This window comes from Ambystoma mexicanum, chromosome 12 (genome assembly GCF_040938575.1).
Source record: "Ambystoma mexicanum isolate Mex_15411 chromosome 12, UKY_AmexF1_1, whole genome shotgun sequence".
In the NCBI taxonomy this organism is placed as follows: Eukaryota; Metazoa; Chordata; class Amphibia; order Caudata; family Ambystomatidae; genus Ambystoma; species Ambystoma mexicanum.
The window spans coordinates 1005402660-1005415461 of NC_090936.1; the positions used below are offsets into that span (position 1 = coordinate 1005402660).

A 12802-nucleotide genomic window follows, 5' to 3' on the forward strand; every position below is an offset into this window, starting at 1 on the left:
CATCAAGTGCCTCATCTGCTACAATTCCCTCTCTGGTTATGGCAATTGAACTCACCACTGACCATTAGCACCATCTAAGGGCGGCAGGTGAGAAAAAAACTCTGCTGGAGACCTTGACTCGCCCCAGTCTGGCTCGAGGCGATGATGCCATTCCACCAGTCACCTACATTATGCATTGCTCCCCGTGTGGTGAGACAGCCAGTGGCACAGTGACTCAGAGGCCGAGAGCAGCAAGGGGCAGGAGTGGCTGAGGGGGTGCATAGTTCCAAATGGCAGAAGTGACCGAGCAGCAAGGGGCAGAGTTGGACAACAAGCAAGGGAGCACCAGGGGACAGTGGTGAATTGGGCCAAGTAATCCCTGTGGCTAGCCCTAGGTGGGGTTGGCACTGGATATAAAGTAGGAGACAGGGAAAGGAAGGGGGTACAGAATGGGAGGGCTCCATGATGAAGAGCTGGTTCTACAGGAAAAGTAAGGTAATGGTGGGGTGTGGTTCAGCAAGTGGGAAGCAGATTACAAAAGATCATGCAACAGCATCTGGGGTACAAATAGTAATGTAAGATATCACAGGCCGAGTTATTGCATGGTTACTGCATCATATTAACATTGTTCACAGGTTTTCAATAGACATCCAGAGCGCCACATGGACAGTTTAAAGGATCCCTAGTTTATGCTCAGAGGCTCACTCAGAGAGGTTCATAGAGTGACTGTGACATAAATAATTGGTTAAATGGGGTAGAGTACTCATTCCACATGTTTTCCTCTCTAGGGAGCCCTCTCCAGTTTTACGTAGATGCCATCAATAGCCGCCACGTGAACGCCTACGGACCTGGACTCAGTCATGGCATGGTGAACAAGCCTGCAACCTTTACAATCGTGACCAAGGATGCCGGAGAAGGTGAGTGTATAGGGTAACGGAGCAAGTGGGATTTCCTCATCAAAGTACACTGAGCGCATGAGGAACCCATTTAGACCTCTAAGCCATGGATGATATTAGAGACACAAGTAGCAGCCCATGGGTATGAATAGCTCATTTGAATCCCCAGAAAAGATATTCCATAGCCATCCATCTCCCTTTGAAGCAGTGCTGCACCGATAACATCTCAATAGGGTAGATATGCCAAGACCATCCATAGCCCCGGGGAAAATATATCAAATCCATCCAACTTCCCAATGAAGGTGTACTAAAACCATAAATCCCCCTAGGAAAGATTATTTACCAAAACCATCAGTGCCTCTATGCAAGATATGAAAGACCCATCCAGCATCCCTGAGAACATATCCCAAATCCATCCATCTTGAGGGGGGAGGATACAGCATGCCCAAATCATGCCATCTCAACACCATCCACCCCCCCCATATCATTGTGAAATTCACCAAACAATTCATCCTTTTTTAAATTTATTTTTCAATATGAGATTAACAAATCTTTCCAGTTCTTCATATGGGGCACGTAGCCTGATAAGCCCTGGCATGGTTTCCACAGCACTGCATGTTAACCCTTTCCTCTCACACCCTTCAGGAGGACTCTCCCTGGCTGTGGAAGGTCCTTCCAAGGCTGAAATCACCTGCAAGGACAATAAGGATGGGACGTGCACAGTCTCCTACCTGCCCACCGCCCCCGGAGACTACAACATCATTGTGCGATTCGACGACAAGCACATCCCTGGCAGCCCCTTCACCGCCAAGATAACAGGTAATGTGTATGCGCGGTCCACCGCATAGCCACGTATGCGTGCACACGCCTCACCAAACCCCTTATACAAGAATAATGTAGTAGTGCACTTAATGAATATATCAAAGGTTTAACCAAAACACAATGCATACATTGCAACATTTTATCAATAGCTGAATGTAAACTATAAAGCATTGCCATACTCACACTGATATTTGTACAACAATAAAATACAAAACTCCATCATTAGATCACGGTCTAGCTGCCACCCTGCCTACAGTCACGATTTGCCATGTGCAGTACTTTTAGACCACTGCTGTAGTGATGTGTGCATTATAAAGAAAAACAATAAAATAACACAACAATAATACAAATATAAAAATGACTGGACATAAAACGACACTTACTCATATCAGCGCATAAACAGCCCTACATAAGATACGAAGGGCCTGATTTACACAAATGTTTGAACATGGGAAAGTCCCATTGAAAACATTTTGGGAAATCAGGCCCTCTGTAATTGGCACTCACATCGAAAAATAAGTTTGATGGTAATAATCAATGTAATAGCTCATAGTGTTGGCACACCTAGATACACACAGGCATAACAAAACTTGAAAGCAACAAGGTCACTTTAAGGGGTTCCATGGCATTTAATCGCGGGATGAGATTTTGCTGGGTTTTTCTCCACGGATATTTTAACGAAAATACTCATCGAATTTTGTTATCCCCCCCAACCCCTTTAATTATTTTTTTATCTATTCCTGAGCACCCACACCCCATTATATATTTTTGTAACCCCCCCTAAAAAATTCGATGAGTTTTCCCGTTGAAATATCAGCGGAGAGAAACCCAGCGTCATTTTATCCTGTGATGAAAGGACGTCGTACCCTTTAAGGATGCAATAATAACCAGAAGACTAGGGGAGCACAGGAACTACACTCTGTCTGTAGCTCCAAGGATAATGACTGCAGGGCATCTTTCCACTCATGAAGCACCCAACGCACCTCCCAGGGAACACTATCCTATACCCGGAATGAGATGTAACCAAAAGCTGGCTGCACTTCCCCTGCTAAGAACATTGATGGCATCCCATCAGTAACTCCTGAATTGAGTCTCATTCACGACACACACTGAGGATCTGAGCCATGGTCTACCACGGATGATGCATCAATCTCTAGCAATACCTCCCTCTTCCAACTCATGGCAATGCTAGAAGCCCCTGATGCCTTTGAGCTAATCTGAGGAATTGAAACACACCAGCAAAACAAGTGACTGCCGATGGAAAATGCCAGGGCCTAAGCTGCGGGGCAGAATACAAAACCGCTCTAAGTACCTACCAAAAGGAAATACTCAAAAGCAAACAAAGCATCTCCCGAAACAGAATCACAGCGGCAGGTACCAGTCCAAAAGATTGATCCCAGGTGATCCCCCCCCCACTATACACCCAAAAAGGAACAGGTACCCCATATCACCCTCAGCAGAATGGTCAAACAGAAATAAGAATTCCTTTCATGTATGAACGTGAGTATCAGACATGGAATTTCTACAATAAGCACTCAGCCCTACCATGGGTCGCACTTTTCCAATTGATAACCCACATACACTAGATCTCACAGCAATGACTGCAAACACCATTACACACATTCTCCAGACTCTTGCCCGGTAACCTGCCGGTAATTCCCCTCCCATTACCCCACCCCCTTGCCTCCGATGGCCTCTCACCCTCCCTCTGCCATTCTCTCCTCCTTCTCTCATATTACACCTGATGAGGCCACCAGAGTTGTCCGCTCCATGAATGTCTCCTCCAAACAGGGTTCCCCTGCTCCACCAGAACCATTAAGAACAATATTGGCTCTCTTGCCCCTGCACTTGCTGATTTCTGCAACCACTCTTTTGCTACTGGATCTTTCCCCTCCTCCCTCAAGCACTGCTTGTGCGCCACCTCCTGAAAAAACCTTCTGCAGACCCGTCTTGTCCAGCCAACTACTGCCCGTATCTATCACCCCCTTCCTTGGGAAACTCTTGGAGAAGCTGGTCTTCTCCCAACTGACCCGTCACACTGAACTTGTTGATTGTCCTCATGACCATTCATCTGTATTCCGAGCATCCAGAGGCCCAGAAACTGCTCTTCTGAACACCCGTGAGGAACTACTTCCATCCCTTGACTCCAACTGTCCATCTGTTCTCATTCTACTTGATCTGTCCTCTACATTGGATACGGTCAACCACTCAATCCTCATAAAACGGCTCAACGATGCCCTAGGTATCTCAGAGCGGGCGCTGGACTGGCTGACCTCCTTCCTCAATGAATGCCTGTCCCAGGTTATTCTGGGCTCTTTCTCCTCCCCCACCACTGCGGTATCCCCGAGGGATCAAAGCTTTCTCTCTGGCTCTTTAACACCTATCTTGCTCAGCTTGCACACCTCATTTCCACCTTCTCCCCTAACTTCCATTGTTATCCAGATAACACACAACTCTTCTTCAAACTTCCCTCTGATCGTCTCCTTACTTGCTCCATCATTCCTGACTACCTTTCTGCCATCCAGACCTGGTGTACTTCCAATGATCTCTGCCTCAACGCCAGCAAGACTGAGATCCATCCTATTGGGACTCCTGCTCCCACTTTCTTCCCCTCACTCTGGCCATCTTCTATGGGATCTCCCCCTTCTCCTTCATCTGAAGCCAGAAAACTTGAGTCATCTTCGACTCCTCTCTTTCCTTCCTCCCTCACATTCAGGACCTTGCCAAGAAGGCCCACATTCATCTCCACCTCCTCAAAGGAATTCTTCCTTTCCTTACCTTCCCCCAATGTCTCTAGAGCTCTGGTTCTCTCTAGGCTAGACTACTGCAATAGCCTTTTCCTTGATCTACCCTCTTCTTCTCTTCGACCCCTCCAGCTAATCCAGAATAGGGCTGCAAGACTTATCCTTGGCCTCAAGCCTAGGGCCTACATGTCTCCAGCCCTAAAAACACACAACTGGCTCCCGGTTGCTGCAAGGATAAAATTCAAATCCTTCTGCATCATCCATAAAGCGGTCTAGGGCCGGGGACCACGCTATCCACAACTTGCTCTCACTAAATACTCTCCCTTTAGATCTTTACGCTCCTCTGCGCCTCTGGCACCAACTCTGTGTGTCAAGCTCTTTGCTAAACAGCGTGCTGGTGGACAAAATCTTTTCTCAGCAGGCTCCTCTTATGGAACAGCCTCCCCCTTCCTCTTCGTCTTGAGCCGGATCTCCTTAAATTCTGTGAGCTCCTCAAGACTTTCCTTTTCACCTCCTCCTTCCCTTCCTCCCTCCTGTGGTAACCCCACAGTTGCCGAGATTGGTGAACAGGGCCCTTATGTGTCCTCTTGGGTCCTGGCCTCCCACACCAATCGCCTTCAGCCTCTGCCCGCTCCCAGCACTTGTCTTGGCACCCACTGGCCTATGCCACCACAGGCCTGCACTTATTTATTGGCAGCTGACGACTCTCACCTTATCACTTAGCAGCTAACCACTCCCTAGCACTTCTCTCTTGGTACACCTAGCACTTACCCTCCCCCCAATCCCTCATCCCTTCTCTCTCTCTGCACTTGCACGTTCTGAACGCTCACAAGGCCTAGTAGATCCGCCTCTATCTTTCATTGTTATATTTGCTTTTCATTCCCATGTTCCCTCCCTGTTGCCCTGTGGTTGCTTCGAAACACAATTTACTTGATGTATAAGCGCCTTACAAATGCACAGTAGAATAAAATAAAACAAATAAAACTACTGTACCATCTCCCCCGCCCGATATCCTAGTGTTACCGGGATATTTTGGGCACCAGAGATTCTGGTAACTCTCAATTCAATGGAGTCCCAAAGGACTCCCTGGGCTGTGGTTACCCGAATCCCCGGCACCGTTAGTACTGGTACCAGCGATTCAGGCATTAATCTGCCTTTAGGGGCCTGATCTACCAGCAGGGCAGGCCTGAGGGCTGTGTCCAGGAATGTCTGCCAAAAATGCAGAACTGCCAGGGGAGCTTAAAGTCCGCACCCCTCATATCACATTCATCAATGCATCATTGAAAACTCCCTCTAATGAGGAATGGGAGCAGACTGCATATCAGGCGTGAACATGCCCTCTTTGGACACTGCCATGTATGAGAACTACTGCCAATTGCCAATCTGTAAACTGTGGGGAAAGGCAGTGAAGTCTTTCAATCACAGGAAAGCATAGCCTCTTGCACCTTGGTCACTCAGTCAAGTCACGCTACAGACTCAGCTCTGCCCCCACGTCTTTCATGATATCCCAGCCTTTGCTGGGGATGGTAACTACACCATCCTGCTGGACCTCTCATCGGCATTCACTAGGGCGGTTAGGTGGGCCTTCCCATTCTTCTTGACCAATTAAGCCCGAAGTAAAGACAGGTTCTCGGTCTCAGCACTGTTCTTGAGGATCCACGAGGAAAGAGACAAACTGTGCCACTTATTGTTTCAATTCGCCCCTAGAGTGTGCCATAGCAATCCCCCCCCAACCTGTTTCCGATCCCGCTCAAAATGCACATCTGGCAACCTCTGGCGGTCCTCATCTGTACTCGTAATAGATACAAAGAACAAATAATAGTAAAGAAATAAATGATAATGCTGATGACACTTGAATGTATATCGAAGCAAATGAAACGTCTCTAATCGCCAAGCAACAAAGGATGGGCTCTAGCATCCTGGAAACTAGACTCTTAGTACTTGGGTCAAAGATGCCACCACAAAGGATGGGCTCTAGCACCCTGGAAACTAGACTCTTAGTGTTTGGGTCAAAGACGCCACCACAAAGGATGGGCTCTAGCACCCTGGAAACTCGACTCTTACTGCTTGGGTCAAAGATGCCAACACAAATGATAGGCTCTAGCACCCTGGAAACTAGACTCTTAGTGATTGGGTCAAAGATGCCACCACAAATGATGGGCTCTAGCACCCTGGAAACTAGACTCTTAGTGATTGGGTCAAAGATGCCACCACAAAGGATGGGCTCTAGCACCCTGGAAACTAGACTCCTAGTGATTGGGTCAAATATGCCACAACAAATGATGGGCTCTAGCACCCTGGAAACTAGACTCTTACTGCTTGGGTCAAAGACGCCACCACAAAGGAGATGCCATGAAAAAGTCTTCCTCCGCTGCTGGGGACATCATCGCCCAGTTAGGCTTCTAATAGAAGGTTCTCGCGCTGGGCCAACATATGTGAGGCTTAGGCAGGTCTGGCAAATCACAGAGCAGGACTCTACATTACACACGTCCTCCTCCATAAAGATAGGAAAATAGTAGCGCTAACAGTCATCCCTAAGTCATGTCCCCCTCTCCAAAGTAGCACACACACACACATTCCTACATACATGGACACTCACACAATCACCACTTCATAGAGAATATAACAGGTTGTCACTGTTCTTTCAGACACACACAAGCAAAGTTATGTAGAATTGTGCATATTTACATGCAAATAATGTGGAAGAGTGAGTGTCTAGGAAGCAGGGGATTGGAGTGCCATGCTCATCCCTTTAGTATGTGCTCACACAGACCTGGCAACCCTCCCTGTAATATACACAATAAACCAGCCAATTTTCCAACCTCTGTGAAGGAATAGGCTGCGACCAGTGCTATGAGCCCATATTGCCTCTGATAGACAGTGTGCCTAAATAAAAGATACACAGCATCACACCTTCACCCAAAGGCGGCTAAACACACTGTCACAATCCCACGCATAGCCCATTCATAAGATGGTAATCTGGAGTTATATCTTCATAAAAAGTGATTCTTTTGTTTAAAGAAATCTCCCTTATAGTGTCTCTCTTGTGTAATTCGTGCACTGACTTTGCACCTGTGCTGCACAGCAGTTACCCTCCGCACATGCACCAAATATTTCAAATGATGGCTCAATACAAATATTCACTCCTATTCTGCAAAGGCACATGTACATGCACACTGATTTATGTCATGGGCAAACTAATAGAAGCACACACTGCCAAGGGCATGCATTCATGTGCACACACTTCCAAGTGCATGCATTAATGGGCACACACTGCCAAGTGCATGCATTCATACACACACTACCAAGTGCATGCATTCACATGCACACACTGCCAAGTGCATGCATTCACGTGCACACACTGCCAAGTGCATGTATTCATGTACACACACTGCCAAGTGCATGCATTCATGTGCACACACTGCCAAGTGCATGCATTCACGTGCACACACTGCCAAGTGCATGCATTCATGCACACACACTGCCAAGTGCATGCATTCACATGCACATACTGCCAAGTGCCTGCATTAATGTGCACACACTGCCAAGTGCATGCATTCATGTACACATGATTGATTGATTTTTGATTTTAGGTATTTATAGCACGCACCTGACGAAATCAATCGTATATGGGCGCAGATGTAATCATTTGTAGTTGGCAGTAGGTTCAGATCGAGTTCAATTCCAGGCTTTAGCAGAACAAATAGGTCTTTACCGCCTTCCGGAATGCCGCGAGATTTGTAATCTTGCGGATTTCTCTGGATAATTTGTTCCATGCTCTTGGACCGTAGACTCCAAATCTACGGTCCCCTTTACTCACATATCTAGTGTGTGGAATCTGAAGCAGATTATTATCTGCTGAGCGTAATCGTCGAGTAGGGACATACTTCCAAATTTTGTCCGATAGGCATCCTGGGCCAATGTCGTTGACACATTTAAAGATCAGGCAAAGAACCTTAAATTAAATTCTTTGCTTTATCGGCAGCTAGCGTAGGGCTCTCCTCAAATCAGAAATTGGAGCAGATTTTTTTTACCCTATATGCTAACCTCGCTGCAGCATTTTGAGCCACCTGCAGTCTGCATAACTGATAGAATGGTATTTCCATAATCCAGTGTGGTATTGACCAAGGTACCAATGACAGCTGCTCTATCATCTATTGCAATGAAAGGTAGAATATGTTTCAGCAGTCGGAGTGAATAGAAAGCTGCCTGTACCTTCGCGCCAACCTGAGCTCCGCTTCCCATGTTATCCTCCCAGACACATTCTAGGTTCTTCATTTTCTTAGAGAACTCAAGCTGTGTTCCCAGGAAGCATGGGGGTTGTAGTTGCTCTCTATGTAGACACTGTTTGGATGCAAATAGGGCTACTTCAGTTTTACTGGCATTCAGCAATAACTGATTGGCGCACATCCAGGTCTGGATTTCCTGCAGGCATTGTTCCACTCTTTCATACGTCTCCTTTAGATTATGTATCCTCATGAATAACTGAGTGTCATCTGCATACGAGTGGAAGAGTATGCCATGCTTCCTGAGGAGATCCATAAGTAGTTTGACATATAAATTGAAAAGCAGAGGGGAGAGGGAGGATCCCTGCGGAACGCTACAATTTAATAATGCTGAGTCCGACAGGAAATCTCCAAGGTGGACTCTTTGTTCTCTTTTAAAGAGAAACGATTCGAACCACCACAGGGCTATCTCCCCCACCCCACCTACTTCTCTCAGCCATTTAATTAAAATCCCATGGTTCACCGTATCAAATGCTGCGGATAGATCCAGCATGACCAGCAGGGACATACACCCCTGGTCCGCCATCTCCAGTAGATCGTCCCAGACGGTTAACAGTGCTGTCTCCGTCCCAACACCTGGTCGGAAACCAGATTGCAGTGGATCAAACAGATTCTCTTGATCCACATGCTCTTTTAGCTGGGTTGTCACAATCTTCTCCAAAATTTTGGCTGGCCATGACAGTCCTGCTACTGGTCTATAATTCGGGACATTTTTGGGATCTAAATTATTCTTTTTTAGCAGCGGCGTAACCACAGATTTCTTGAAAATCATTGGTACCACCCCTGAGGTTAGAGATTTATTAACGAATTTAGAAATGAATGGTGTAATGTCTGGTGCTATTTGTTTAGCTACTGAGGATCGAATGACAAAGAGTGCATCATTAGTCACCTTCAGCGCAGAGAGCAAACCCTTTCTTCTGAAACTTCATTAAATGTAAATGATTCATGGCGCGCCTCATTTCTCACATCCTGCGTTGAGGTTTCTGAGGTCACTTCCACCGTTGCTTCTCGGGCCACATATGGGACACACACTGCCAAGTGCATGCATTCATCTACACACACTGCCAATGAATGCATGCATGTACACACACTACAAAGTGCAGGCATGCATTCATGTGCACACACTGCCAAGTGCATGCATTCATGTTCCCCCACTATCAAATGCATGCATGCATTCATGTGCACACACTGCCAAGTGAATGCATTCGCGTGCACACACTGCCAAGTGCATGCATTCATGTGCACACACTGCCAAGTTCATGCATTCATGTACACACATTGCCAAGTGCATGCATGCATTCATGTGCACACACTGCCAAGTTCATGCATTCATGTACACGTACTGCCAAGTGCATGCATGCATTCATGTGCACACACTGCCAAGTGCATGCATTCATGTACACACACTATCAAGGGCATGCATGCATTCATGTGCACACACTGCCAAGTGCATGCATGCATTCATGCGCACACTCTGCCAAGTGCATACATGCATGCACACATACAGCCAAGTGCATGCATTCATCTGCACACACTGCCAAGTGCATGCATTCACGTGCACACACTGCCAAATGCATGCATTCATGTACACACACTGCCAAGTGCATGCGTTCATGTGGATGTACACAAATGGCCGACTTCCCATAACTTGCTGGGTTTGCATCAACCAAAATGTTGCCATTGTGGGGGTAGACCTTATGTCTTGCTTATGGAAACCACTGCCCGTGGATCTGCCCAGGAACAGGAGAGTGTGAAGTCCAGGCTGGCACTGAAGACACACTGGTTCAGATTTGCTGAGGCCTCCTATTTTCACGTGCATGTCCCTTCTCCTTTCCATTCCCCCAGAGCGCTGTGGTGTGGTGGTGATTAACGCTCTACTAACGAAATGAGCAGCACTGGAAGTCTACTACCTGCATCCATGTGGATGGGATGTCCTGTTTACCACTTGTCTATCTTTTCCCAGGTGATGACTCCATGAGGACATCTCAGCTGAATGTGGGAACCTCCACTGATGTGTCTCTAAAGATAACCGAGACAGACCTGAGCCTGCTGACTGCTAGCATCAGGGCACCATCAGGGAATGAGGAGCCCTGCCTGCTGAAAAGACTCCCTAACCGGCACATTGGTAAGGATACAGGAACCACGTGCACGCTTACACACAGGTACACACGGCATGCAGATAGATATATGCCCGCCGCTACATATGTAGGCCAGAAACATGCAAACACCCACATAGTGACCGCTAGCATCACAGCACCATCGGGGAATGCAGAGACATGCCAGATGAAAAGAGTGCCCAACCGGCACATCGATAAGGAAACAGGAAACAAATGCATGCTTACACGCAGGCATAAACCACGCACACATCACCACATGCCCACAGCCAGAGGCGTTGCTAGGTCTGGAAAAGATCAGGGGCTAAGCTAATGTGTGGACTGGCGGGATTCCGGCTAGCTATATCCTTTTGGTTGTAGCCCCGAGCTTCTATCCGGGGCTACAACCTAAAGACCCGGTTTGCAGACCACCGGGAGCAGCCAGACTCAATTGTGGGTCTCACATTCCATGTCTCTTCTCTCCCCAAGGCATATCCTTCACCCCTAAGGAGGTGGGAGAGCACGTGGTGAGCGTGAAGAAGAACGGCAAGCACGTGACGAACAGCCCCTTCAAGATCATTGTGGGCCCGTCCGAGATTGGCGACGCCAGCAAGGTGAAGGTGTCAGGGAAGGGGCTGGTGGAGGGCCGGACCTTCGAGCTGTCCGAGTTCATCGTGGACACCAGGAACGCTGGTAAGGATCCAACAGGGACGACATGCTGTGTTGGGTAATGCTGGTAATGCCATACATTTTGCATAAGGTACAGCCAAAGCAGGGGGGTTGGAACTGCTCCTTCAACTGTTGCTCTCAGCATAATGCCACGTTCAGTCCTATTTGTCCCATAAAGGTAGTATGTGGCCTCATTGTAAAACACATGCAGCCATCAAATAAAAAGACAGCATGCAAGGACCTAGAGCATCGAGATGAAATGCTGGAGAAATGTCTGCATGCAGCCCCAAAACTGCAAGTGTGCTTCTCTTTGAAGTGATGCTTTTGGCCATATCATTATTTGGCATATAGATAGACCAGAGGGCCACAGGCAGCTGACTTGCATCCTTCATTCCACTCTTGGTGGGTAGCTCACAGGTCGAGTGCTTGCCTCTCCCATGGGGCCTGTCTGCACGGCGCAAGTCCGCATTCTGCAAGGGGCCACTCAGGCCTTCATCTTCCCGAGGCCCATCCATTGAGCATCATTAGAACGGGCAATAATGATTATTAGAGCGCTTAGGAGCGAGAGGAATCTGGCATCAAGCACCACATTAAAGCCGGATATGATCCTCCACACCGTGTGGCCCGCCTCAAGCTGTGCACTGGAATTTTCTCCTAAAGGGGGGAAGTGGCAGACCCTCCTCCTGGGAAAACACATCTGGTGTAGCTCAGTACCTGGTGCAATGGGACTGTGTAGGGGAATGATCCATCCGGACAGGAGGTGAAGCCACCACAGGGGTATGATGTGCGATTGCGAATGAGAAGTGCTTGGGTATCAGTCTAGTTCCCTTAAAACGATGGTATGCAAACTTGTATATACTGGCCCCTCCCCCCATGGGGACAAATATTCTTCATGGGTCCCCCATGATGGATAACCTCTTATATTTCCTATTAAAAGCAATGCCCGTAATCCCTTTCTAAAGGGCCTCCTATTAAAAGCAATGCCCGTAATCCCTTTCTAAAGGGCCTCACGCCCCCCTGGACATCCTTCGTGCACCCCTATTTTGGGTTGCCCCACAGTTTAAAGTCCACTCCAAAAGCTCTCTGTTAATTAAATAGAAAGGGTAGGGACGCTCTGCCCTCATAATTTGGTATTTTTTCGCTACCCGTTTCCAGGATACGGCGGACTAGGATTATCGATTGAAGGTCCAAGCAAAGTGGATATTAATTGCGAGGATGTGGAAGATGGGACCTGCAGGGTGACCTATTGCCCAACGGAGCCGGGAAATTACATCATCAACATTAAGTTTGCAGAGAAGCATGTACCAGGTAAA

At 47.6% G+C, this 12802-nt stretch overlaps 1 protein-coding gene across 6 annotated transcripts in view; it reads left to right on the forward strand.

Annotated features, from left to right (window-relative positions):
• The window catches only part of FLNC (filamin C), a 253022-nt gene that overhangs the window by 208670 nt on the left and 31550 nt on the right, over positions 1–12802 (forward strand). For all 6 annotated transcript variants that reach the window (XM_069629538.1, XM_069629534.1, XM_069629535.1 and 3 more), the window contains 5 exons: positions 768–896; positions 1521–1694; positions 10691–10852; positions 11310–11513; positions 12645–12797. In XM_069629538.1, coding sequence (XP_069485639.1) covers positions 768–896; positions 1521–1694; positions 10691–10852; positions 11310–11513; positions 12645–12797 — 822 coding nt within the window. The remainder of the gene's footprint in view (positions 1–767; positions 897–1520; positions 1695–10690; positions 10853–11309; positions 11514–12644; positions 12798–12802) is intronic.